The sequence below is a fragment of the Mus caroli genome, unplaced genomic scaffold (genome assembly GCF_978045245.1).
Source record: "Mus caroli unplaced genomic scaffold, Mus_caroli_1 scaffold_3, whole genome shotgun sequence".
Lineage (NCBI taxonomy): Eukaryota > Metazoa > Chordata > Mammalia > Rodentia > Muridae > Mus > Mus caroli.
In genome coordinates this window covers 75,227,806-75,244,167 of record NW_028227258.1, presented here as the reverse complement: position 1 = coordinate 75,244,167, position 16,362 = coordinate 75,227,806, and the positions used below count along the sequence as shown (strand labels likewise).

General features: G+C 49.3%; 2 protein-coding genes across 10 annotated transcripts in view; one reads left to right on the top strand and one right to left on the bottom strand.

Moving 5' to 3' along the window:
• The window catches only part of Lrba (LPS responsive beige-like anchor protein), a 576,347-nt gene extending 568,828 nt beyond the window's left edge, over positions 1 to 7,519 (top strand). For 3 of the 4 annotated variants that reach the window (XM_029475138.2, XM_021158805.3, XM_021158804.3), the window contains exons 55-57: positions 703 to 899; positions 4,942 to 5,093; positions 6,430 to 7,519. In XM_029475138.2, coding sequence (XP_029330998.1) covers positions 703 to 899; positions 4,942 to 5,093; positions 6,430 to 6,520 — 440 coding nt within the window. In that variant the 3' untranslated portion in view covers positions 6,521 to 7,519. The remainder of the gene's footprint in view (positions 1 to 702; positions 900 to 4,941; positions 5,094 to 6,429) is intronic. The other variant, XM_085835789.1, reaches the window with a different exon arrangement.
• Positions 7,520 to 8,459: 940 nt separating this feature from the next.
• Dclk2 (doublecortin like kinase 2) overlaps positions 8,460 to 16,362 on the bottom strand; it is a 135,707-nt gene continuing 127,804 nt past the window's right edge. For 2 of the 6 annotated variants that reach the window (XM_021157283.3, XM_021157285.3), the window contains one exon: positions 8,460 to 12,309. In XM_021157283.3, the coding sequence (XP_021012942.1) occupies positions 12,109 to 12,309 (201 nt within the window). In that variant the 3' untranslated portion in view covers positions 8,460 to 12,108. Of the gene's footprint in view, positions 12,310 to 14,463; positions 14,546 to 16,362 lie in introns of all 6 variants that reach the window. The other 4 variants (XM_021157284.3, XM_021157286.3, XR_015046714.1 and 1 more) reach the window with 3 other exon arrangements.

Genomic DNA, 16,362 nt, shown 5'->3' with positions numbered 1-16,362 from the left:
CGCTCTCCCCGTCTCTCAAACAGAAAAGCTCTGGGGTGTGTGTGTGTGTGCTGGGGGCGGAGGGGTATTCAGCAGTTACTGTCCTCAGGTTCTCAGCCTGGGGTATCACTGGGGACTTGAGAGTGGCAGAAGCCACTGCCTGCTTTAGGGATATCAGGGAATATCTCACTCAGTTTAATAGTGGTAGAAGGAATCCAGTGTTTCAGCCACAGAGCTGTACGCAATGAGAGAGAAGCTGCCCTGGCTGGCTGTATCTACAGTGATGCAGTCTGCTCTGCCCAGCCCTCCAGGAAGGGTACCCCTGTGCCTGGCAGTGGCAGCATTTATACTCCAGCCTCCCGTGAAGCTGCTCTGGGACTGGAAATTGTCTTCCTTTTGGAGTTCTAGCTTCTGCCCGCTCATGTTATAATGGATTGTATACAGTAACTTCTGTCTCTGAGCATGAAGAGCCTCCCGGTGGGAGGTGAGGGCCAGCAAACAGAAGAACCAGGCTTCGCAAAGCGACTGGCATGCCAGCTGCTGAGGGCTGGGAGAACTGCACCCTGGCACTGCAGCCCTGCTGACTTCTCTGCTTTGCTTCCTTCACTGACACTGTGCACTGAGCCCAGGTCCTTATGCTCGCCACTGCCACGGAGCTGCACCGTCCATCTGTCCGCCCTGTCTGTTTTCATTATATCATTTTGCCTCTTGTTCTCTTCTCAGAAGGGCCATGTCTCATACACTCCATGAATGGAGACCTGTTAAGGACTTTGGAGGGTCCTGAAAATTGCCTGAAACCAAAACTCATCCAAGCATCAAGAGAGGGTCACTGTGTCATCTTCTATGAAAACGGCTGCTTCTGCACCTTCAGTGTGAACGGGAAGCTGCAGGCCACTGTGGAGACAGATGATCACATAAGGGTGAGTGCTGTAGGCTCCACCTTGTTCCTTTTACTGGGAAGCTTTAAGTAAAGGATAAGTTCACTGAAGCAGCCTAGTTCTGAACTACCTGGGGCCTCTGTCCCATGCCAAAGGGGCAGCACTAGCTAGCACTTAGAAGCCCAGGGCACCTTGCTAGTGCCTTCACTGTGGCCATGTGCAGAGAACACCCGCTGACTGATGTCCCATAGCTGATACCATCCATACCATTTCCTCTAAGTGCCGCCTAACAGCAGACCCGTCTCTAAGATTCACTGTACAGCAAAGCTGAACTAGATTCTACCTAAAACTGGTTTCTCTTCACATTGGAAATGGCAGAACGGAGTCGCCGTGTATTCTTGGGGTCAGCAGCTAATAGATATCTGCACCGACCTACTGGAGAGCAACACCAAAGCAAGTCATGTTAGAGACCTGGGTGTCCAAATGACAGGCGCTGTTTCCCCTTCTCTCTGTAAGGAATGCTAAGCTAGTGGGCAGCACAGGTCTTGCCTTGCTTCTCAGGCCAGCCCCCAAGGCGCTAGACATGGGGGAAAGAGAACCAGGGTGCTCTTTGGGGATAATTTTCAAGGTCCCTTTCTTCTCACCTTCAAGCTGCTGTACATGTTATGGGCCTAGGAAAAGCTAGGGTGTCCCTGTCATTTTCTAAATGGGGATGGAAGAGCCAAGTGTGGTGGCACATGCCTGTAATCCCAGCACATGGGAAGCATAGGCAGATGGATCTCCATGAGTTCAAAGCCAGCTTGGTCTACAAAGAGAATTCCAAGACAGCCAGTGCTTCACAGAGAAGCCCTGTCTCAAAAAACAAAAACAATAAAATAAAATAGGAACAGAGGTGACATGGCCCATGTAGAAGGAGGACATTTGAGTGGCAGCAGAGCCAGGTACTTCACAGGGCGGTGCAGTTACTCCTGCACAGTTAACTCATCGTCCTCACCACCACCATGGGGGCTTCCATGGCAGCTCTCCCAGGCCCAGCATGACCACCTCTTCTCCCAAGGAAACTCTAAGGTCTGGAAGTGAGCAACAGCGGTTGTGCACACAGGCAGCACTGGTCCAAAACCAAAGGCCCCGATGCTCTGGGATCCAGGCCTCAGTCCAGTGGGCGCCTCTCTCCTCTTGGTGTCCGAGAGTTACCTCCACCTCAAGCCGTGCACAGGCAAACTCTCTCTGATTTTATTTCTCCCTTTTTTCCCGTAATCCACCATTTAAGCCAAGTACACATCGGAGGCTTCTCTCCTCCTTTCTTTACAATAAGAATGTTGATAATCTGTCACTCGGAGCTGTGATTATATTGTCAGCTACACTAATAAATCTGTAAAATAATTTAAAGCTGTCTACTGACTAGAATAGTTTCTGTGGTGTTCCAGTCAGAGCAGAGGCTCTGGGAAGGGCCTCGGGGCAGCAGCAGGGGCCCTTGTGGCTTGTTCACTCACAGGCCTCCCTGTACCCCGAAGCCATCAGGGTTTTTTTCCCCTGTGAAATTCCCCACTGCATTTTAGGCCTAAACAATCCATTGCTTTTCCCCAGCATGCCTGCACTTTATCATACTAACCTGTAAGTGGCAACCATGTGATTAAAGCGAGCGCTCTCTGTCCCAGGCTCCAGAGGCTGACACTTTCCCAGCTAAGTGCATTAGGAGTCAGGCAAGGAAAGAGCAGGCTGGGAGCTCAAGACCACAGAAATAAACAGAATCCGTTACCAGCCCAGACCAAAATTCCATTTCTTTGAAATACCAGGCAACCTGGCAAGTTACGCACTAGTCACGGTTTCCCACCCACCTTTCCCTATTCCGTAGGAGATGACACGGTACAGCAGCTGGACACTATGCAGGTGTTGGCATGATTAGCTGAGGTGTAAGTCGGCAGGCCCTCCAGAGCAACAAGACTACACCATAAAGCCCAACCACCATTTCCCCCAGAGAACTTTTCTTTCTCCCAGCTGTTTCAGGACATGGGTATCCATAGAGACTTCTGTGGCCTGCCAGCATCCTCAGGCACCAGCGCAGCTGCAGCACCAGCACCTCCCAACACTTGGGATCTAGAGCTGAGTTAAAGCGTCACCAGGGTCACTTTAGATCCCTAGCACAGTAGACCTGGATGCTGAAGAGAGGCTTAGAGTAAGAGCCAGTGACAGACTGCACTGGAGGGAGGGCAGGGCAGCAGACACCTGACTGGTTCACATGCCAGGGGAAGATAGCTAGGAAACGTTTGCCTTGGGAGGCACTAGATTCACACAGTATTCTAGAGCTGGCATGCATCTTAAGAGTCTTCATTTCCCTTCATTGGAGACACCAGCAGGATTAGAGTCTTACTAACAAAGAGTTGAAGACTGCTGGGTTTTAATATAGCACTTACCCAGAAGCAAGCCTCGAGTATGAAGTTAGGACAGTCTCATCAGCTGTGTTTTATAGGTGTGTCAAGTAGCTGCTGTTCTGCTCCTCACTGCAGTCCCCCAGACCCCAAGACTGCTGTCTGTGGGGTGTGGGAAAGGACTGACTTTTACTCACAATGGAAACTCTTAATAGTTTGTACCTAGTAATAAGACTTAGTGGCATGTAAGCTGCAGCCACGCTCTCTTGCCTTTGTTTAGGGGCATTTCTGTGTTGAGAATAAGCCGTGTCCAGTGGACTACTGACAGCTGGATCAGTGTGAACTGGAAGGGTAGCAAACAGTTCCTTCTTTTCTCTAATTAAAAAAACAGTCAAAGAGTAAAGATAAAAGGTAGTGATACTAAAGTTGTGATGGCAAAACCACGGCATTTTATTCTTCAGGGGTTAGCAGTCTGTGCCCGCACCCTCCGTGGTCAGGTAGGCAGGCAGATGGTACCTTCCAGGGCTGCTAGAACCTTATGCCCCCAGCTGCTGTTAGAAGAGTGGAAGCTGATGAGGGAGCGAAGATCAGCTGACAGTAGGCAGGGGAGGCTGAGGCTGTGGTTATGGCAGTAGAGCAGGGCCTCCTATCAGAGGAAAAGCACCTGTCCTAGGCTTTGAGATACCTGTTCTAGGTTTGCTGTATACTTTACTATGAAAGTGGTCATAGGCAAAGAGCTTTCCTGAGTCCTAAAAAAAAACTTATTTTTAAGCATTTATACTAAGAATCCATAATATTAATAAAACAAAGTGTTTCTCAACAATTAAAAAAAAAGTAATGAAGCTGGGGATATAGGTCAACTGATAAGATGCCTGCCAACATGTCCACGGACCTGGGAGTGCTGGATGGTGCTTGCTAGGAGTCTCGGGATATGGAGACAGGATCAATTCAAGGCCACCCTCAGCTGTAGAGAGTTCAGGGCCATCCTGTGCTCCAAGAGATCACATCCCACCCCCCCCCAAAAAAAATGTCACATAAGATGAAGAAATAAGCAGTCTGTACTCTGCCCACAGGCTTTCTTAGGTACTAAAGGGATATTACAGTGGGTATATATGTATATAGGTACTAAAAGGATATTACAGTCTGTATATATTTACTAAAGGGATATTACAGTGTGTATATATGTATATAGGTAATAAAGGGATATTACAGTGTGTATATATGTATATAGGTACTAAAGGGATATTACAGTGGGTATATATGTATATATCCATCCCAAGCCAAGCTTACCTGTTCATCAAGGTAAGAGACTGACTAGCTACAGCCTAGAGCTGACCATGAGGTGGGCTATACAATATTGGCAGCCTGGGGCCTGACATCTAGAGCGCCTGTGGCTTCACTGTCACCCCCAGCACCACCTAGCGGCAGCCTGTGTTTGTCTTGGTGACTTGGCTCAGTATGCCAGTGCTTCTAGGGAGCACTTCAGAGTATGCCGGTCCCCCTGTAATGTGCTCTCTCAATATTTGCAGAACAGAGTTTGTGGCACCAAGCCTGTAACACTGGTATTGCCTAATCTTGTCCATTTGACTTCTGGACAATGGCAGGTTTCCCATACTTCAGTGTCCTAAGATTCCTTCCACACTGCGCCACATGCCATGCCCCACCCAGCCCACTTCCCTAGAGCTGGGTCTCCACTGACTGTTCCTGTCTCACAGGCCATACAGCTGAGCAGAGATGGGCAGTACCTGCTCACAGGAGGAGACAACGGGGTGGTGATAGTGCGGCAGGTGTCTGACCTCAAGCAGCTCTTTGCCTACCCAGGCTGTGATGCTGGAATCCGGGCCATGGCCCTCTCTTTTGACCAGAGGTGAGTAACACCAAACCCTGATCTACCACAGGGGCACTGAAGACTGGTGGGCATCACTTAGTGACCTAGGGCTGGTGGAGTACTAGAGTCACCTGCGTAATCTGAAGCGCTAACAACTACACCACAAGCACACTGTACAAAATACAAGTTCCTGATGGTTCTTCTAACTGGGCTCTCAAGATTAGAGAGGATTCAGGCCACAAAGGCTCAGAAACTGCCATCAAGCTTGCTGAGCATTTGTGTGCCATAAGCTCACATGTATGTGTATTCACACATGCATGTCTGTGCGTATCCACACATATATGTATGTGTATTCACGCATTATGGACAAATCAACAAAGTTTGCCCATTCACCCGGGCTAGCTCCTGGCTTGCTCTGGAGCTCCCATCTCTGCATCTTGGATGGCTTGGTATTCAGTCTGTGTGGCTTGTGTGTCTTGTATCCACATGTGGCTGGTTTTCTACATGTTTTTCAAAGTAGGACTTTAAAGGCTCCAGCTGACTAGAGAACCATCTATTGCTCCCTTTCCTTCTGTGCAATTTGCCACCCCCCCCAACCCCCCCAATCATCCAGGGGCTCAGATGTGTGTCATGGTAACATTTAGTGTCACTGTCTCTTGCCACAGTGCTCTGACATGGCCACCTAAGTTCTATTAATACTTAGCCAGAACTTGGTTTTCATTTGTTCAGTCCACTTGTTTTTCTAACATGAACACCCTGTACACTGCCTGCACTTGGGTTATTTCTTTAATCCATTTGGCCAGGTTTAATCTCTTTACATGTAAATGACTGGCTGAGGAAGGACTTGCCATTTGCAGGCTGGGTCGATCTTCCTTTCCTCTTCTGTGTTGGCCTGCTGCACCGTTTCTAGTTTCAATAAGAAGTACAGGAAGGTACTCAGCATAACTTCCTAAGAGCTGGCAGGGGAGGGGCCCAAGTAGCAGAGCTCCCTGTGGCTGTTGTCCCTCTGTCCCTGCACCATCTTCTCAGGAGAGCAAGCAGCTCCTGTCTCTAGTGACCACTACATCAGGTCACTGTTACAAGGATCAGGGCCCTACTCAGAGTCTAGGCTGACCCAGGCAGCCTTCTCTCCTCTCCCTCCCTCGCCTCCGGTAGCAACGGCTTTGTGGGGTTCTCTTCTGATCATTGTTTCCACTGTGGAAATGATTCTGTTCACAGTTCAGGGACAGGCTGCATATTCTAGCAGCATCCAAACCTCTCACAGACTCTGGATGGTCTCTGTGCTGTCAAAACCGAGCTTACTTGAGTGCACCAAAACTGTCACCAGCAGCAGCAACTGCATCCCTATAACCAAGCCTTCTCCATCTTCCTCTAGGTGCATCATTTCTGGAATGGCTTCAGGAAGCATTGTCCTGTTTTACAATGACTTTAACCGCTGGCATCATGAGTACCAGACCCGCTACTGATGGGGACAAATGCACCGTGGTCCTGTTTCAGCCCAAGCAAGGAAGGACTTCGAACACCACTCTATAGAAATAGCTATCACATCTGAATGTAACTTAAATTTGCTTGAACAAGCAAAATATTTTTTAAAGTTAATTGCTATTTTTGTAGACTTTGCTTGACATTCGGGGGGTGGGAACAGCACAAGCAGGGAACTGGCTGCTGGGTTCTGTAGTTTACAAAATCTATATTTTTAGTCCTAATGAAAAGTCTATTTTCACCAATTATGGATACAGACAGTGGAACCAATAATCCCACTAATTCTTGCTACGTGTGAAAAACCATTTCCCACTTATCTGTAATCTTAAGAAATATGATTTTAGCAATAGGGAAATGGGTTCACATGGGGGACAGGGGAATTTATTCTGTACTGGGTCCTGTATTTTCTAGACAGTTGTGCTTCTTCAGTGCTGACATTTCTAGGGTTTTAATAGTAATGTTTAAATTATGACGTGTAATTTAAAACATCTCAGTGAATTATTTCTGTATTATTCTTCTTCAAGCATGTGTTAGACCTAGAGAATTATGGTTTAGGGAGGCTACTTTATTTTACTGTGTGTTAAACAGCAAAGATCTAAGTTTATCAATCATAAATACTGCTTTTCCTGATCTGCCGTCCTCGTGGCAGAGAGTGGAATGATGGGACCGCTCCTGGGCTCGCAACCTTTTAAGCACTGCAGCCTGCCCGAGGCCACCAGTGCCCTGCTAAGCCACTCCCCATGACCACTGGCCCACAGTCCTGGCTCAAGATCACCGGCGGCCAGGTACTGTGTAAGCAGCACCCACCTTACCCCTGTTTGTTATGAACCTATCTTTACCTGCCTTTTGACTAGTAATTTGTATCAAGAAAATGTTATTTTGGTGTCATATAATTCTACTTTTTCTAGTAGATTGCTTTATGGAATTCTGTGAAAATATTTGAGCAGAGGTCTGTATTAAATAAATTCTTTGTATGTTGTGAACTTGAGTGGAAACTGACATTGTCTTTGCTTCCTGTGCAGCTTGCCTGAACCTCTTCCCCTGCACATGTAGATGTTCTCTAAAGCAAAGATCTAGAATGACAAATTCAGTCTGACAGAGCAGGATAAAATGAAACTCATATGTAAGTTGTTGGAAATGTCGTTTTCACCCAAACATTTTCAAACATGGATAACTATTCACAAAAGAATGCCATGCTCAGAATCTGCTCAGGTTTGGAGTGGTAAACAATGGAAGAGACTCCTGTGACAAAATACAAGAGCACTTTGTCTTGCTAACTCTCCTCCTTCCTGAGATCTCTACAAATGACCCAACAAGGGCCACTAAGACCCTCCAGCCTTTCCCAAGCCATTAGGAAAAACTAACAGCCAAGCACGGGCGCAGGGGACACAGATTCCAGCCAGAGGAGCAGGGGCACTACACTTTGGAAATAAAGGCAAAGACAGTGCATTACGTCACAGGACACGGGCCGCCGGGAGCTGAGAGTCACCACTGCCTTTGTCTTTACAGCTCAAAGCAGAAGACTTCACAAAAGAAAAATCGTGCACACACATACGTGTATGCCCAGCCTGAACCAAGGACCTTCTTAGTGCAGAATCTGTTTAACACAGTATTTCTTTGATTTGATTCAATTATTACTTATTTTACCCAACTTTAACTATTTTCATTAAAACAAAGAAAAAAACCCCACCATCACTTCAAATAAATGAAAACCATGGAGATGAAGACATCCGGACCCCTGCCCCTCAGGAGGCCAAGAGAGCAGCAGAGGCCCAGCTCCACCCACCATTAAAGGGCTCCCTGAAGAGCACAGCAGAGTGAGTGAGTGGTTCTGTGCAGTTGCTTTTTATCCCCTTGGATGTGCAACACTCAAATAAGGTTGAAAAACTTGGTACACTGTATAACTGCGTGAAGATCACCCAATGCCTATGCATTTTCAGGAATCTGGGTCCTTCACAAAGTGGGTGACCCTGCTACTGGCCCACAGTTAGCATCTTTACCTCTGCACTGGAATCCGACTCACCATACAGTTCCAACCCGTCTCCTGGAGGCTCACATCCCAGGAAAACAAAACATGTCTGTGGCCCGCACGGAACATGTATCACCAGGATGTCAGCGTGCCTAGAGTTTAGTACATCAGAGTTTCGTTTCGTTTCGTTTTCCTAACAGTCCTTGTGTTCAGGAGCTTCAAAGCCTTTCTGGCCCTAGTGTCTTCTCAAGTTCCCACAACAGAGCTGCTCTGGTAGGAAGGGCTGCCCGGGCCCTGCACCCACTCCTGAGGTGGTGTGAAGAGACTGTAAGCAGTGACTGACTAGTTCCTGGTGAATGGTGACAGGAGCTCCCTTGCCTGGCACTTCCACCAGATGACACTCTGGTTAGGAGTTAGGAGCACACATATTGATTTCACACCGCAAGCTCTGATCAGAGCTTTAACCTTCTGCTATCATTTCCCAAGGACCTGTTTCATTTAATGTGACAGAGGGACCTTCTCTCTACCTGTCACACACATCATAAGAAATAGAAAACAAAACAGATTTGCCTAGAACTATTAGGAAAAGCTGTTGTTTATCTGTGGAGCCAGACTGTAATATGGCAGCTGCTAGGCCCATGTGACTTTTCAAACACTTGAAATGTTCCGAGTCCAGATTGGCAGGTACTGTGAATGGAAACACACTCCAGATTTCCAACAACACACACGGAAACTATCACCCAGAGTTCTGTGACGTTGGTTACATGATGAAATAATGTTTCGAAGTTAGGATAAATAAAATATGCCACAGGGTGTACTTTACCCGTTCCATTTACGTTTTTTAATGTGGTACTAAGATGGTAACACAAGTGATATGCAGTGTATATTTCCATGGGATGGTAAACTGCTCTATCATTTTTTTACAAAACATTACTCAGCACTTTTCTCTCACTATGGTTACTCTGTCCCGTACTGCCCTGTCTCCTAAGTCACATATTACCATCTTAGCCATGATGAAATTCTGAGCGGTTTAGAAAATGCACTTGGTGAACACGTGTAGCACATGTCTGTGCCCACCACCTTTTGCAAAGGGAGGCAGAGACAGAGAGGATGGAGCAGGAGACCCCGTTTCAGCTGTGGAGGGCATCAGGTGGCCACCTGCATTTCTCTGCCACCATTCCAAGTTTAACCTCTCTCCACACTGATCCCTCCTCAGGAGAAGGAGTCTGAATGAGTCTTTCAACTGGATCTGAGCAGCCAAAATGAAATACCTGTATTTAAATTGGATTGTGAGAACAGAATCACAGCGTCTAAGTGTTTGCACAGCAAACCAGACAGAGGAGCTGTAAGTCTCAAACCTTTCACAGGATCACCGGCCCTTCCTGGGCCTCACTGCCTGGATGAACACCAGGCCAGGCAGTGGGGCACAGCTGCAGCTCCTGCATCTGTGGCCGTGCCGCTTCCTGGCTTTCTTCTCTAGGTTCTGAGGGGTCCTGTCCATCAGGAAAACTGTGAGGCAGTGCAGCTGTGTGGGCCTTCACCGCCTCTGTCCGCCTCCCATGCGTGGGAACAAACAAAGTTGCATGCTGAACAAGAAGGGCTGCTCTTCCCTGGCATGGACGGGCACTGCCCTGGTCACACACCATCTTTAGCTCACACTGAGAGCACCATGGCTGAAGAGAGGGAGGAGTTGCCGTGGTCAGCAGCAGGCACCCTGCCCCACCTCCTGCTCTGTTTTCCTCCTTCCTTTGCACTAACTCTTCCCCTTTATGAAAATGAAGCACCCAGAGAGACTGAAGTCTCCTTGGCGTTGGAGCGATGGCTCAGAGAAAAGCACTTAGTGCTCTTCCAGAGGATAGTTTGGGTCTCAGCACCCAGGACTGAGTGCACAGCTCCATTTTCTGCCCTCTTCTGGACTCCATGGACATGCACACAGATACCCATACACATAATTAAGAATAAATCTTCCTTTTAAAACCTTGCTCTTTAGCCAAGTAGTGAAGAGACACATGCCAAATGTTCTAACCCGGCATCCCACAGTGTTCTTGAACACATCTTCCTTCTGTCTCTGCCATAGCTATGGGACTCTGGGTGGAACCCTGGGTCAGCTGGCCCATCAGCTGTCTTGTTCCCTGGGCAACATAAACCAAGAGGTCCAGAGCCTGATCAGTGGTTTCAAGCTGGAGAGTTGCCAAACTCTGAGGAGATGACAGACACAGCTCTGGGTAACTGGAGCCACAGGTGAGCAATGTCACAAGCAGACTTACAGGGAAACTAAGTCACGACACGGAAAAGCAGGACCTCGTCCAGGACAGGCAGGACAAAGTTGTTCAGCCATGATCTCTCCTATTACTGCTCCTAAGCTCACACTCGGGAAAAGCCTGCTTGTTTGGATGCTCTGGTCCTGCCCCTGCAATCACAAACACTTCAGCCAATGCATGGACTGGTGTGCTCTTCACTATGGCCCCAGACACTGGCCCCTGAGGGCGCTCTGATCACATGCACTGTCCATAACAACCACAGAGAAATTCCACCCACCCCATGGCTTTTCTGAAGAGGGAAGAGTTTATTGCAGGTTGGGGATACCTGGAAAAGGCAAAATCTAACAGTGAGAGTGAACTGTGGGGCCCCCCCGTTTTGAAGACAAGCAAGTAGAACAAGTACAGTTATATACAATTATTAAAAAGAGTGGGGTGGTGGAAAACAGGGAAAACTGCCAGCAGCCTTCCAGAAGGTTGGTCACGGGCCAATCAGGGAGCACCATGCCCCCGTCCCCGCGGGGTCTCAGCAGACCTGCCACGGCAAAGAGCAGAGGGGAGGGGAGACCCTGGAGATGACACAGCAGAGCTGGCCCTGCTCTGCCAAGAGCTGCTCTACGTCCCACTGGGAAGCCCACGGGCCAGCTTCATAAGCATTTCCTAAAACACACACAGGGAGAGTCGGGAAACCGAGGGTGAGTCTGCTAGGTCTGCGAGCCCAGCACCCCAGCCCAACGGACAGACGGATGGACAGTCGGAATCTGCTTCCTGGGGCATCAGAATGCACTTCCCAAAGTCAGGAGGCAAATGACCCTCTCAAGTCAGAATGACACTCCTAGTCAGAAGCCAGGTGCCTCAAGCACCCTATGAAGAGGAAGAGGCCATGTTGCCTCTCACAGAACAAAGGAACCATAGCTGTGTCCTGAGAAGGGAGCACTTGGAGTGTCCTTCAATAAGGAGAATCCTAATTCGTCCAATGCAGTTCTGTAAAAGCGATGTCATTCCAGATAAAAGCTGCACATTCTCTGGGGAAAGCGGCCAAGTGTCTACTGAACTAAAAACACAGATGATTTAAAATGAGTCACTCCAAATATGTCTCCACAACTGACATGGCTTGCTTGACATGGCCAGGAACTAGAGAGGGCAGAGCCCAAAGTGCATGAGACCATGCTGCACACAGGCTCCAGGATGGCCCAGTTCTGTTCTGAGGCAGTGACAGAACATGCCAACAAACTGTCAAAGCAGCAGCCAGGAGAGAGAGGCTCTTTCAGCAAGGAGTTGATGAGGCCCGCTGAAGAGCGGCCTGCCTGGCACGGTGAGCGGCTTTGGCCTGTGTACACAGAGTTCAGTCTCGGTGGCGGCGCCAGGTCCCTGCCAGATCACAGCCAGAGGTGGCTGGAGGACCAGGGGGCCTGGGAGACTCCAGTGGGGGAGGGGCCTCCTGGGCTGAGGGAGGGACTGGCGAGGTCTGCTCCCTGGATGCTCTGCTGCTGTCTTGACAGTGCTTGCTGCAGAAAATCTGCCCCTCTTTATCTAGAGCCGTGTTCTGGGGAGAGAGAGAGCAGCAGAGATCACACATTACCCAGGCCGGGCTCCATCACACAACCAGGATCAGAAAGCAAGACAGGGCATGCACAGGACGCAGAAACAGAAGAGGAGAAATCAGCCAGGCTTCTAGCAGAAGCCTAAGGGGGACAGAGCCCCCCACCCGCTCCCGTCCCGCCCTTTGCCTCAGCCCTTACCACAGCCTGTGCTGGGAGCTAGGGGTGGGGAGTGGTGGATCACACCGCTCCAGAATCAAGCCAGCTGGCCTACACAAGGTGACCCGAGAAGGTCCCCACTGTGAGCTGCACCTGAATTCTGTCTGAGTGTCTTGCTTATACCCATGCCCAGTCTCTGCCAACTACACTAGCTAAGCTACTACTCTTATCTAAAGAAAGTTACTGTCACAGGGGCATAAATCTCATGTGTCATGAATAAGGTATGCCCTCACACCCAAGGGCATGTGTAATATGCCCAGGAATCTGCTGGGGTGGTAGCAGCCTTGTGGATCCTCCATGGCGTCCTTGCCTGGCCCCCCTCCCTATGAGGGAAGCCTGCACTCTGCTGTCTTCTGGTCTTACTCAGCTGCCCACCTCCTCAAGGGTGAACTTGCCTTCTGACCCATCCCGGGGATCCCCAGGCATGGAGTCTTCTTTGCCTCACTGGGGCTTGTGTGCCCTAGGAGCCAGCAACTGCCATTTTACACTACAGGTGGGGGGACTGCAGGTCTTGGGTACCACTTCAGCTATATGATGAAAGGACCAGGAGGCATTTTGCAGCCTAACTCCTATAGGCCGAGGAACTTCCAGTACACGTTAACAAACAAACTTAAGGATGGAGAAAACGCCTGGCAAGTCTTCCCAAGGCCGACTCCACTGCCAGTGGCCTCCAGGCCATGCTCCCCATAGCTCCCGGCAGTGGTAACCTTCCGAGGACAGTGCCAGCTAATGGGGTAAGTGGGCAAAGCCTAGTCTGAGGCTTGCCTCTTGAGCTGCTGGTACCAGTCCAGACCACTCCAACCCCAGCAACACCCACAAGAGATACAGCAAACACGTGTTCCTATCCCAGACTTTCTCCCGGAAGATGAGAACCACGCGGCCCTTATTATTTCCCCTCTTCTCTTCTGGCCGAGAGGACATGAGCATGCGTGGCAGAGAGAAGCTCGCGGTGCAGTTAGTACGTACCATGGCCTTGGACCTAGTCAGGGGAAGCAATGCAGCAGCGGGAGAGGCAGGAGGGGAGAGAAGCAGGGACAGAAACTAGACTTACTTTCAACAGAAGCGACACAATTAACAGTCTTGTCTGTCTTAAATAAGGAAAGAACCCCTGAGTCCCACCCCCACCCCACCAAAGTAAACAGAGCCTCTGGTATCCTTTGACTAACATGTCTCCCTCTGTAAGACCATGGAAGGAGATGTCTTGTCATTCCCTTCTCTGCCACAAGATGGCCCCTTCTGGTCTTTGAGGCTTTTTTTTTTTGTTTTTTTTTTTTTTGTTTTTTTTTTTGTTTTTTCGAGGCAGGGTTTCTCTGTGTAGCCTTGGCTGTCCTGGAACTCACTTTGTAGACCAGGCTGGCCTCGAACTCAGAAATCCGCCTGCCTCTGCCTCCCGAGTGCTGGGATTAAAGGCGTGCGCCACCACGCCCGGCTCGAGGCTTTTTTTTTTTTTCCCTTCGTCCCTCACTGGGACAAAGAAACCACCTCCTGGAATACACTGTCCTTCATCAGCACACTAAGCACTGACAGGGAGAGCACTAAAGTGCAACCGGGAGCCATCGGCCTCAAACTCTTTCTGATATGACCATGTTCTCATCATGGAGGCTGGCTGATAAAAATGCAGCTCTGGACAAAGCACTAAAACCTCCCGGAGACACTCATCCCCTGCTGTCCTTTGCAGAAAGATGCCCTTCACCTATGTAAACAGGAACAGGGCACAGAACTGTTGGCCCCTGCTCCTGAGCAGGAAACCAGACTTGACAAGCTTAGTCTATCACAAAGCTCCCCAAAGGCGTGCTGGGCTGGGCTGGCCAGGAGGAGGTCAGTGGGTTCAGAGGACCCCTACCAGCAGGAAGCTGAGGGCCAGAGCCTGAGACAAGCATGCAGCTAGAAGAGGGGCGGAAAGTTAAGTGTGGCTCTCACGAGCACAGCGTGTTGAATACCAGGATCTGCTTCAGGATTTCCCATACTCTCAACTGGGCAAAGAACGAAACCCTGAAGTGTCGCTCAAACTGTCAAAGCAAACTGTCAAACGAAACGCAGACAACAGTGTCACTTCGGTGTCTTTCCCCTGAGTCAGCCCTACCCTAGCATACTATTCACTGGAGCCCCAGGTACCTACGTGGGGAGAGTTCTGAGGTGACAGGAGACAGAGAGGACCTCATCTGTAAATTATGCAGAGACCACTAACCATTCAGCTAACCACTCAGCTACAAACACATCTACACCTCTGCTACTGAGCCCGTATACTCAGTAATGACTAACTCATGCCAGAGACAGGCATTTTGTACTTACTTTATGTATAAAAACAATTTAAAACTGCTCTCAGTTGTACAGTCATGATATACATGACACAGGGCCCCGAAGCATGTCACAGGTTCTACCCAGCAGCCATACATAGACCCAGAACTGGCTTGGGGAAGGACAAGAAAGAAGCCTTCGGCTGCTTTTGGGGCCAAGTCAAAATTTGGCAGGCTGGCCTTTGAACCACTGAGAACAGAGACGGCCGGAAACAAGTCCCGGGAATCTGTCCAGTAGATTCTGAATGCAGTGAGACCATTGGCAGGCAGTTCCCTGTGCTCAGTCTCCAGGTTTAGGCCGAGAATGTGGTTAGCTGGATGTCACCAACATGTGCCAAATAGCTCCTGCATATACATCAACACACAATTTTTATACAGTCACCTTCTTAAGGTTTGTTCAGTCTCAGGAACACTGTTAAAACTCAAGGGTCTGACATCTGACTAACTCCATTAGCAAGGGGGAAACCGCTATTTGTAAGTGGTGAGAGGTTCTCTGCGTTATTATCCACAGCGCAGCTTACACCGCTTACGCCGGCTCAAGGGAGGGCTGTCAATCATTCTAGACCCTCAGCTGAGCTTTAGGGTCAGGAGACAGAGAACAGGCCTAATGGCCTTTAATTCCAGGGCTGCAAAACTAACAAATCTTAGAGGATTAGCAAGCTAATTAACAGATGATAGGAAATTCTGACTCCAACAAATTCTCTTCAAGACTGTACCAGATGCTGAATATATACTTTGGGGGGTATTGGGGCACACGCACAGCCACTGAGCTGCACCCCAAAACAAATGCTTAATGCTCTTAATGGTTTTCTCTTCCACTTCCGCAGACGCTCCCTACTACACCATGCATGGCACAGATGCACCCTGCTTCTGCTCACGGGCTGGGTCTCAAAAGAGAATCCCTAGGCTCTAGAAATGTCCCCCTACTGTGGGCTCCACAACTCTGCGACATCTCTGCCTTTCTCCAGTATTCAGTAAAACATCACTACAGTGGCAGGAAAAGCCACACCTCCAGCCTTCCTGTGTTCATCAAGGAGCACTCCAGAGTCCTACAAGGCAACGCAAAGCCCAGTTTGCGGACTCAAGTTGTATGGGGAGGAGATGGAGCACACAGCTCCCTGCAGGGAGCACGGGATTCTCAAGGACAGTGGAGGGAGTCTACCAAAAGAACTAAGACCCTTGGAGGAAGGGAATACATCACAGAAAGCAGGGACCAGGAATGCCACAGGTGCTTAACCAACAGCAGAATACTTGTGTCCATGGTGGGTGTGTGCATTGTGGCTTCCTGGACTCCCACGGTTTCCTGACATCCTTAGAATACACTGTGCAGTGAGAATAAGTCTATATCCCTATATGTAGGAGGAATACAGAGAACTTCTCCCATGGGGCAAGAGGCTGCTCTAGAAGCAAATGATAGAGCTGCAGGGACGGCCTATTTCAGGTACCTGCCCCTCAGAGAGGCGAGTTCCTGATATCCACGCCCCTGGCCCTGTGTCAGCTGTCTGTCTGCTGGTGGTGGTCAGGAGGACAGAGGCCCCGCTG